The following is an 11693-nucleotide window of genomic DNA, read 5'->3' as shown; positions in this document are numbered from 1 at the left end:
ACAAGTCATATTCTAGCACAGTGCATACTGTGGGGCCACATATAGGACCACGCTCTTCCTAACCAGGTGTATGACAAAAATGCTGTTTTAAATATGGACAAAATACAGTATGTGCATACGTGCTAAACACGTGCTCTTATTATAGTTTATTTTTGATAATACAGTGCATTTTCATGCAAGTGTAAAATAACCACTCGATTCTAAGCCAACAAAAAAAGGGGTTGAAGCAAAAACAAAAAATAAAACAACTGCATACTGTATTTTCTTTCCAGTGCAAAGGGCTGTCTAGTATAAAAAATATAATTCACAAAAGCCACCATTAAGTGCAATAACTCATTTTGTAACCCCCCCCCCCCCCACACACACACACACACACAAATCAACTCACTCAAAATGTGTATATTATTACAGTGTGATTCCAAGTTTGTCTTGCAGATCATTCCAAATCCACATTACAAAAATATAAATAAATAAAACCTAATCACGTTATAGGGCAGTATAAGATCCAGAGCTGTATATAGAGTTTTTTTTTTTACATGTTTTTTTTTAAACTGTTTCAAACATACAAATCTGTATCAAAGACACATGTATACAAAATTACGGCTTTTGTTATAGCACACTACAAAATTCTATGAGGAACCAGTATACAATGAAAATAAAATACACATTAAAATAAAATACAATTACACATAACATGTATTTATCAATTATGCAAATAAGTTTAATAGCATTCGTCAATAGAGAGTTTGGCCAACTCGGTTTCGTCAGGGTAACAAGATGGCGTCCATATGTCATGTGACCAGCAGTTGACCAATCACGTTGTGATCAATCTTGTTACCCTGTTACCCTGCCGAAACCGAGTTGGCCAAACTCTCTCTATACACTTTAAAAATGGATTGGTTAAAAAAATAAAATAAAATAAAACTACCAATAAGTTAAACTCATATTGGCTTGAGTAACCAATAGATTGGTCAGACATTGACTATTCCGGGTGGTTTACAGGTATACCAATTTTATTGGTTAGCCAAACAACCAATGAAATTGGTTACATTAGAAAGTAAGTCTAGATAGATCACTTGGAAATATATTTATTGTATCAATTTATTGTATTCTAAATGTATTTATTAATTATTATAAGTGATTACAATATATTATAATATACATTATGAATATAGCGTTTAAAAAACGAAATGTGTGTCTAGTCACTAGGCGTGACCAGCTCAGTGGCAAAGTGGTAGTGTCTACCCTGAGACTGGGAGGTTGAGGTTTCAATCCTTGGCTGGGTCATACCAAAAACAATTTTAAAAAAAATGGGACCCATTTGCCTCCCTGCTTGAGACTCAGCATTATGAGTTGGAATTGGGGGGTTAGATCACCAAATTATTCCCAAGCATGACCCCTGCTCACTGCTTCCTCAGGGGATGGGTCAAATGCGGAATGAATTTTACCCCACTTAGGTGGGTGTGACACTCAGTGGTACTTTGTCAGCAAAATGTCAGCCTCTAACACAGATGAACTAATATCTTGGTCGGAATGACCAATTTGTATAGATTGGCCCAATCACCAATATATATTGGTTAAAAACACCTAGCATTCTAGAGTGGTTGTTTTAACCAAAGGATCTGTCTGACACATAACTACCAGCTAGATTGGTTAAATGTAAAAAAAATTTGAGGGGTCAATTTGACCAATCTGTTTTTAGGGTGTATATACGGCTCTGGCACAACCAAGACATGTCTGCCATCTAGTGGTCGAATGGTGATATTACAACTTAAAACTACAGTTGCCCTCTGCCTATTTGCAGTTTGGTACACGCAGATTCTCATATACGCATATTGGTTGTCTTTTTTATTCATGTTTAAAAAAAATAAAAATCTTTTCACAAACTTTTTTCGTTTATGAAGAATGTTTCCCCCTTTTTTTAATTTAATCAATGGGCCACTAAGAGTGTGTCACAGGTCGCAGCAGCCAGTTGCCCATCGCTACTTTTAGGTAACTGTGCTCATGGAATACTGTCATACAGTAGAACCTCACATCTAACGCTGGGCTCTGATCAAAAGTTCAGGGAAAATATGTGCCTTTAAAAACCACAATACATTTTGGGTAAGCACTTTGAGTGCTTCTCAAGTTCAGCATTGTGCTATGAAGCAAATAGTAGCTACGACCATGTAATATTGGGCGTTTCTAGCGGTAACCACCTCAGTGGTCCCACACCGGAAAGGCAACCTTCCAACTGACTACTCAATTTTTTCCTGGATCTGCATGCATCCTCCCCACCTTTGGTCCCTGAAATAGAATACACACCCACTGACCCATCCTGAAAACCCACAAACGCACACTGCTGCTCATGCATGAGCAGTGTCAATGGATCCTTACGCAGAAACACCCTGCCTACTTGTTCTCCGTCTGAGAGTTGCACCACAGTGAGGATGGGATGCGTGTGGTGGGAACAGGCACAATCCTGTTTTGTACACGCTGATATGTAAGCGACGTAACAACCACTTTCATCCAAGCAGGCCTTCGTGACAGAACCCTCAGCTTTGAAGGTGCACAATCTGACCCGAGACACATCCAAGAGGTTAATAGCGTCATTCTGGATGGACAACAACGCAAAGCTCCCATTTGACGCCATCTGAAAACTTTCCGGCTGACAGTAAAATGCGGCCGGCAGCTGAAAGTGCCTGCACACCGTCTCGTCGGACATCTTCCAGGTGTAGATCCCCCCCGAGGCGACCACCACGACCACAAAATCGGCATGCTGGGAAAGTCTGCGGAAAGCAACGACATCCTCGGAGCTTTCAACTCGAGGGAAGCTTTTGTTGATGGTGCCCGACCACAAGCTGGCAGCCAGCAGGTCTCCGCCGTGGAGACCAATGAGAAATGTGCTCTCAGCTGACACCTGTGCATCAGACAGATACAGATGAATCCCACATACGACACTCCCGTGTGTCATCTTCCAAACTCGAGAGAGTCCTTGCTCACAAACGCTCACGCCGAAGTTGCAATTGGGCGTGATAAGAACATCTGTAGCTTTGCTTCCAGCTATTCGAAAGATATTCTGCCCTGTTTCTGTCTGCCAAATGTAAATATCTTCAGACGAGAGTGTCACAAGGGTCACGTCATCCTGACTAAGACGCATCTTTCTCACCGGATCACCGTGCAGGAAGCTAGCATGCGGAAGACCCGCAGCCAAGCTCCACCTCCACACTGTATCCGTCCCATCTGCAGTGTAGAACCACCTTCCCGTTTGCTCCACCGCCACGTCTTTCACCCCATAATCCATTCTTGGAGCTTCACCAGCAACATAAAGCATTCCAGAATCCCACACAAGAAGGCGGCCGTCGTCAGTGACGCACACCACATCTGAGGTGGTTTTAAGGAGCGTATGAGGTTGCGTGTTAGCCTCTAAGGAGAGGACACATTGTCCTGTGCTAACCCGCCATACCAACACCAGGGAACAGGCTTCCAGTAAAGCCAGGAAATGGTGTCCATCCTGGGAGAATATCGCTTGAACAAAAGCTTGACCTTGTGGAGCCAAGAAGTGGTCACACTCCTCCCACTCAAACGTATCCCACACTGTGACCTGGTCACAATCACATACCAATAAACTGCAGAATTTACCCGAGTAATCACTATTGAGCATATTGTTAAACTCCCTCCCAGCAGAGGCTGCTCTAACCAATCTTGGCGTTTTCATTTTGGCGGGGACATGCCATAACTTCACGTCTCCCGACCTTTCAACACAAGCCATTTCCTGTTTATCCTCACATAGGATTATTGACATGATTGCACTTTGGTTTGAGTTTGAACAGGAGCAAAGGAGGCTGCAGTTTTCTGTGTCAAATATCGACACAGTGCCGTCATCCTGGCCGCAGAAAATGCGGCAGCCATAAGAGCAGAAAACCACACAGGTTACGCAGCTCGGACACCGCAAATGTTTCACAGTTGTGTTGGAGGCATCAAACAATCCCACAAGGCTGTCTTGCTTCCACCACACGCATAGCCGTCTTTCAAATGTCACAAAACCGTCTACCATGTTCAGCTTGTGCGAGGTTGTGACCTCCATAAGGGTTCCTGGAGCGCTAACATCCCACAAAAATAATTTGCGGCACAGGGTGGAGAATAACACGAATCGGTGGCTGCTTTTCACTCCAGCAAACTTGAGCTCAGAGCTTGGTGATACTCGCACGACACCAAAGCTCGGACCGTTCCAGATCCATGCCGAGCCATCGCACATCACTCCGCCGATCGTCCCACGTTGCGTCCCAGCGAGATGTTTCCATCCGCCGTCACACTTGAGCAAGGCGACGGTGTCGGGAGCAGGAGAAAGCGCAACTGCCAACCCGCAGCCTCTTGTACTCTTCTCACTTCTGATCTCGTCTACATAACCTCCGAGCGCAGGAAAGATCTCCACATATGGGAGGAGGCTCGCCTCCATCGACGTGGGCAGCTCCAATGGAGAACTCTGCAGGAAACAGGATGAGGACGCCAAAATTCCCGCCAGGATTGCGCCTTCCCTTAGATTGTCCCAAGATCCTTCCTCCTCCCTCAACATGGCCACCAGATCTCTCAGGAGGCCCGCTTTCACCAAAACATAATGGAACCTCCATGACATCAACACCTTCCATCTTAACTCCATACTGTTGCTTTCTTGTAAGTGATGCACCAATTCCACAGCTTCTCTCCCAGTAAGAGCATCTCTGAGACGGCTGCTCTTCTACGTAACCTCTCGTTTGCACACTGCCCTCATTTTCAAGACATGCGTTCCATCCACTCATAAAATAATCCGCCATCTCTGAATGAATTTCTCTCCTGGCCTCACATGTGTCGAAATAAGTTTTCGCCACCACAAGTCTAAAATGTCTGCTCACCCAGAACAAAACTTGCCTCCCTATTACAGTCCTCCTGATGAGAAAGCCCTTCAGGTCTAGAAGCAGTCTTTCCACATCCACTTGTGCGACCTGATGGGCTTTAGACAAGAGGTCTGCCAGTTGCGCCTCTGTGAGTCCTACTCTGGAGAGGGACAGGTACGAGACGGCACGAGCAACCACAGAGGAAGAATATTTGGACTCCAAGTGATCCAGCCAGATAGCAATAGATGAATGGACGCCGTCGGGAAGATGCGACTCGGACACTTCGGAATCTAAAGGGTGAACAAAATAAACAGGGTTGGGAGGGTTACTTTGAAAATGTATTCCGTTACAGTTACAAGTTACTTGCTAAATAAAAAATGCTAACTGCTGAACATTCTAGATAGATAGATAGATAGATAGCTAGCTAGCTAGATAGATAGATAGATAGTCATCCAATGAGGATGACATTACGTGACATCAACTGCAAAATGAACTTTTATCCCAGTCACAAGTTTAGCCGTGTATATATTGTGTATGATGTTTAAATAAAGAATTAGTGGGAGGAAGATTTGTTTGGAAGCTGTAACTCACATCATGGTTGTAGGCTAGCAAGCTAGCTGGCGAGAAGCTACAGCGCGTAGCATGCCGCTGGACTCTCAGCTCAAACTTTTGCTCTTTCAGCAAGCCGAGTAAATTCTAAACAATGAATACCGGTTGCCATTTTTTCCTCACGACGTGAAGCTTTTTTTAAACTGTCAGCGTATGGAGGACACGACTAGCCAGTTCTCTCACTCTCTCTCTCTCTCTCTCTCTCTCTCTCTCTCTCTCTCTCTCTCTCTCTCTCTCTCTCTCTCTCTCATCGTAGATATGGCCAAAAATTAAATCTCGATTTTTACAGACATTCAGGACGATTACGATTTTAATTATTTTTAATCTAATAAACCCAACAAACATTTATTTATAGGTTTCATTTATTCAAAAATAATTCCTGTGCAAAATGCTCAGACAACAATAATGTATACTGATTGTAAATTAGTTTTGACATAAACTTAACATTCATAGTTTTTTATTAAATGCCACAATTAAGTAGTTGGTAGCTATTGTAAACATGTCTTGTAAAGCACCCATCCAGCATTCTGCCACAAAAACATTTGAATGTAACACAACATAAGAACAACAGCTTTTAATAATCCAAAAGACAAAATTCGATTTCATGATTTAGATTTTTTTTTTTAAATGACGATGTATCAAATTAATTCGATGTATTGCCCAGCCCTAGTAGAAATTGCAATTTCTCAAAAATAATCCCCATTTTTAATAAATGTACTGTAATCTGATTAAATTTTTTCCCCCTGTACTGTAACGGTATTCTGGTTACGTAACGCCGGCACATGTATTCCGTTGAGACTAAATCAAACAAAATAGTTTGGGTTGGTTTACCGTACCTGAGCACCAGAGTGATGTGTGAACATGAAGTAGGCGGACGTAGAGGGCGAGACAACAGGAAGTCAGCGCCTGGTTCACCAGTGCCAGTTGTCCCGAAGTCACTCTCCTCCCTGAGTTGCTTAGAAGTGCCATCAGCACCTTCAGACATTGTTTCCTGTCGGCAGAAGCCAGCAGTACATGCATATACCCCGCCTCTGAAACAAAACCAGGCACACTGCACTCTGGGTAATGTAGTTTGATGATCTGCATTACTCGAGTTTGGTTGGAGGAGACACTGAAGATCATTTTGACTCCAGGAGGAAGAGGGCTGGGCAGGCTTTTGATGATTTGTACAGAAAGGTTATGGCCCATCTTGTGCACCCCGTCCAGAATCACAACTAAAGGCTTTTTGGAAGACGGAAGCAAGGAGAGAAGGGAGTCGAGACATTCCGCTGCTTCATATAGACTGATATCAGGTTTTTTGATGGCCCTCATCACAGTCCTCAGGTTAAGTCTAAGGTCAGATTCAATGACGCTAGGCTCAGTGACGCCTCGGGAATAATGGCCAGCATCGAGGTCAAAGTTTGTGTCCGGGGAAGATGGCGAGAGGTCATAACGTCTGAGGATTTGATAACACAACCTGGACAGAATGCGTTCAGGGGAAGGGAAGTGTGGTAAGTCTGTAAAAAAGGTGATCACAGCAGGAGCAGTGTCACGCAGCCAGGATTTCATCTGCAGACAGAGAAGTAGTTTTAATGTTGATGTCATTACACATTCAACTCATTTGTTTTCTTCATGAGCTCTAATGCAATGAGGCAACAGATGTTGTTATTGATTAAGTTGTTTGTATTTTATTTACATACTTACTTCATGTCAGATGGGAAATAATTACACATTGTATCTCTGTCCGGCGTTTACGGAATATGAATTAAGCAGCAAAAGTCGGCCATTTTTTTATCCAACTCGAGGGGGCGGCCATTTTGCCACTTGCTGTCGACTGAGAATGACACACTGATCTGAATATATGACTGGATAGCCGATAGCCCGTACACGCAAGCCGTTGAAGCGACAGGGCGGCCATCTTGCTCCTCCCATCTCGCGAGCAGACTACTGTCTAAATGATACGGTATACGTACAGATTAGACATATACAGCTCGTAGGCTCTTAGTATAGGGCCGGGGGGCGGGGTTGGGGGATGGTCAATATTTATTTATTTATTTTTAATTAACAATTAGACGGTATGTGCTGCTTTGAAGACCCCTTTTTCTATTAACGCTCAGTTCCTTAGACCCCAATAATAGATTTGGCAGAGGCATCTTTTGTTGAATTACAGTTATAATTCTTTAATAAAAAATATACAAGTTAACCTATTAACATCATTAAGCATATTATTTATACATGTATTTAAGGCAAGTTGTAAAATGTCTGAAGTCCTCGTGTTTATGTTTAACAAATTAAAACATCATAATTAATGTTCTTTCTACTAAGTACTGTCTCAAATGTTCTCCAATTTCAATACTGTAAATGTATAGGATTGTATGCCGAGAAACGTTTCTTGGGAGGAGCAATATGGCGGCCTCGCGGCTTCAAAAACCTTGACCTATCGGCGATGCAGCAATATATTCAGATCAGTGGAATGACATCACAGTTCCTGAAACAACCAATCACGGCTCACCTGTTTTTTTTAATGTGATCATGTGATGTCCAAGCTGAGACATGATTGGGCGTTACCTGAGCCTAGAGCAACTGTGATGTAATTTTCATTCGACAGCGAGTGGCTAAATGGCCGCACTGGGAGATGGTGGAAAACGGGTGGATTTTGCTGTAGCTGCTGTTGTTTAGATTAGTGGGGTGCATACACCATATAATTGTTAAGATAAATATTATTAAATATCATTATTATATTTATTATTTTTATTATTCAATTTACAGTTGAAAATATTAAGATGTTACCTAAAATATTGCTAAGTGTTAACTGCTGGCAATCAGCAAATGCTGTAAAAATTGTGGTTGGAATATTTTTGGGCTACAAATTTTCAGATAAATTCTACATTACAAAGCAAACTTTCCTCCTGTATGTTGTCGTTAAGCGAGGGCATTACATAGGGTAAGGGCAAATGTCCTTCAAATTATTATTGCAACACCACTACCCACAGATATTTGCTTCATTTTATAATATGACTAAGATTAGAGAGTATCCATGCACCTGTTGAGCACAGTGAGCCAGCAGGACTGTTTTTCCGGCACAAGGACCTCCTGTCAGCACAAGTGGACACTGATGGTCACTCTGCTGAACATACGCTCGAACCTATGGAAAGTTAACCGTCAAGCTGATGTCTTTTCAAGCTTAGATCAGATCAAATGTATTTAAAGATGACGTCTGACCTCGTCCATCTCAGGCCCCGTGATGACGTAAAACTTCGACAGGGTGCCACACAGTTCGTCCTGTTCGACTTGCTCTCGTACCAAAGCATCACTGAGATAACAGCTTCCTGTAATGTTGTCAGTCAACCTCACCAGGTCAGAGTACACCTGATGGCAGAGCAACTCTGTGTACGTCCGCCTCCGGGCTGTGGTGTAACCGTGGCGAGGGTCACACTCTGTGGTGGTGGTGTAAGCTTCAAGCTGGTGCGAGTCGATGAGGCCTCTCAAGAAGTTGTCAATCAGATCTGAGAGTAAAACTTTCTCATTGGGTGAAGCGTTTACTCGGTTGGAGTTAGGGAAAGTGCCCTGGAAGTACATTGCAGATGTCAAATTTACACTCCAGAATTTACTTTGTATGTGCCCTGAGATTGACTGGCCAAATACCAATGAGTTTTTAATAAATCTCACTACAAATAACTTTTACAGTCCTTTTCCACTTCATTCATTAACCATGTCAGTTTAACTGTCAAGTAACAGAACAGAAAGCGGTGGTCACCTCTTCATCCCTCTCACCTCTTGTACCGCCTTTAGATTGGTGATTTTGTGAACGTAAACAAGACAGCGCCTGATGACGTCATCAGGGGGACACTTGTCCAGGGCGAAGCGTAAATCGCCTTCCAGGGCTAAATAGTCAGAAATAAAACAACATATTTTTAACAATGAAATGCACACTTGATGTCCACACTGAGCCAGTTCACCTGATCTGTTAAAAGTGACGTCTTTCCCTTCAGGCAGAAGCTTCTTTTGCACACACATACTCACAGCAGTCTCGAACACCTTCATCAGATCCTCCATATGAGTCTCCTCCTTTGAACCAATCAAGTCAACAATTACCATTACATACTAAAATCATACTGATTGCAGTAGTGCATTATGTCTTAACCTGAGGCAGGCATGAGCGTCTCAAGCAGAACGACGGTGGAATGATGTTCTCATCTCTATGGTAAACTCTCTCCAGCTCTCTGGTGTTGAGGCCCGCCTGCTGGATCTGCTGCAGCAGCAGGTGGAAATGTGACACTTCCACTTGGGCAGGAAGACCGGGCCTGCCGTACTCATGTCCTAACAAAGCCTTGCAGCACCACCGTGTGGACAGAGAGGGAAGAACAATCCATTTTGAGGTCGGTAATATTGTAATTTGACAAAAATAGACTAGTCTATTGTGAGGAAGATGCAATGAAATTGGAAAATAAGATGATTATTAGAGATTTAGGTATCTGCCTCTAAATACTTGGCAACATTTTATGCAATTGTTTGGGACAATTTTAAACCATTCCCAGGTGTCTTATTAACATATCTGTGAAGTTTTTGCAAAAACACAACCCAGTAACAGTATTGATTAATTGATTAATAATTATTATTATTAACTCATTCACTGCCATTAACGGCTATAAACGTCAACAATTAATTTGAACTATTTCTATTAGTTTAACTTTTTTTCCCCACTTTTGTTAACAAGAGTATGACAACCTAGAATTTTTTATTGTACATTTAGAACAGATATGAAATTTGTGATATACTAGTGAAGTCATATGATTAATTACAATTAAAAATATAATCGCCCTCTTGTCCCTAATTTTTAATCATCTTTTTTTAAATGAATTTATGGCAGTGAATGAGTTAATTCAAATTAAAATAATCAAATAAATTATACAATAATTAAATTAACAAAATAAAAATAAATAACAAAATAATGAAAATCTAAATCATTAATTGTTATTATTAACAAAATTTATTATTATAATTATTCATTACAGTTATGAATTATATTAACAGTATACATTCACTGCTCACGCTGTCCCCTATAGGCTACTGTGGGGCCAAAGCAGAGTACGGCTCTCGTTACCATAACAACTAGTGGCGGAGCTAGGGGCTAACTAAAAAAGCAAGGGAATTGTGATAGCCCCCCAGGAAGACGGCACTCGAGGAGTCAGCATGCAGCAAACACATTGCCAAAGTCAAACAGCACTGAACAATCAATATGTGCTGCTTATCATACCATTTTTGCATTTACCAATAAAAAGGGTCCGGCGGAGTTTTCCCTGCACTCTCTTATCAGCTCTTTTCTGGTGTTTTCACCTGGCCAGTGGCTGGGATGAATGGACTCATGTGGGTCGATCACCTGCGCATTGGAACACAATCATGCTGCTAAATCAACACAATGAGGTTCCAACGGTCTAATTACATGTACTGCTGAATAGAGATAGAACAATGCTGGTGGCGGCACGCTGGGGTGAGCTGAGGCACACGTGCAGCACACACAACATTTCTGTTCGTTTTATCAAACAGGTGAAAATGTGACCTGTAAGTGAAATCGTTGAGTTATTTGATCATTTAAAAAAAGAAAGAAGCAAAGTATCAAAAGTTGTAACGAAACAGAACATGAGCTCAAGTAAAATTGAAACGATGCCCTCACAAAGATAATAATATTCCGTTGTAATCAATACTATACAGTAAATTGGTTTTGATTGATTTGTTTCTCACTGTGTGAGAAGTGTGTATTCACCCTGAAGTCCACTCCCAGCTTGTGTCTGCAATGCTCTCGCAGTTTGGGGAACACAACCTCTCTTAGAGCTCTGCGCTCCACCACGCTGTCTATAACATTACAAAATGACACATGGACATCAAAACAATGAAAGCCTTGACACACTGCAAACATTCTGGTAGTCCTTCAGTGACTTCCTCAACATACCTGCGGGGTTAGAGCACAGATAAAGTTTCACACCCGACGAACGGACGCGGCGGTTGGGAGCAGCTTCTTGGTCCATATGTTGTTTTAAATGAAAACGAAATAAGTGGCATTGTCTGTCTTGCCTCACCGGCCTGGTGTTTGTCTTTTCCCTCTATCTGCACTCTGATTCAGGAAATTCCATACTTGGTTATATATAGTGCGAGAGACTCTGATCACACCCACTTCTTGTGCCTGGTACACAACAGGGACATGTTTGTTAATTATACACGATTAATTGTTGTGTACATTTCTAGGACAGGTGA

General features: G+C 42.1%; 1 protein-coding gene across 1 annotated transcript; it reads right to left on the bottom strand.

Annotated features, from left to right (window-relative positions):
• Positions 1 to 892: 892 nt before the first annotated feature.
• Positions 893 to 11527, bottom strand: LOC147170824 (NACHT and WD repeat domain-containing protein 2). The gene is given in 11 exon segments (XM_086079810.1): positions 893 to 4708; positions 4710 to 5143; positions 6299 to 7010; positions 8485 to 8586; positions 8664 to 9008; positions 9216 to 9325; positions 9401 to 9509; positions 9586 to 9771; positions 10714 to 10821; positions 11206 to 11294; positions 11392 to 11527. Coding segments are annotated over 11 exon segments (4821 nt in total). The 5' UTR covers positions 11468 to 11527; the 3' UTR covers positions 893 to 2158.
• Positions 11528 to 11693: the final 166 nt, after the last annotated feature.

Source organism: Leptonotus elevatus, chromosome 7 (assembly GCF_054856555.1).
Source record: "Leptonotus elevatus isolate MCC_2025b chromosome 7, RoL_Lele_1.0, whole genome shotgun sequence".
NCBI lineage: Eukaryota > Metazoa > Chordata > Actinopteri > Syngnathiformes > Syngnathidae > Leptonotus > Leptonotus elevatus.
Note: the sequence above shows the minus strand (reverse complement) of the source record. Positions and strands in the feature narration are given on the sequence as shown.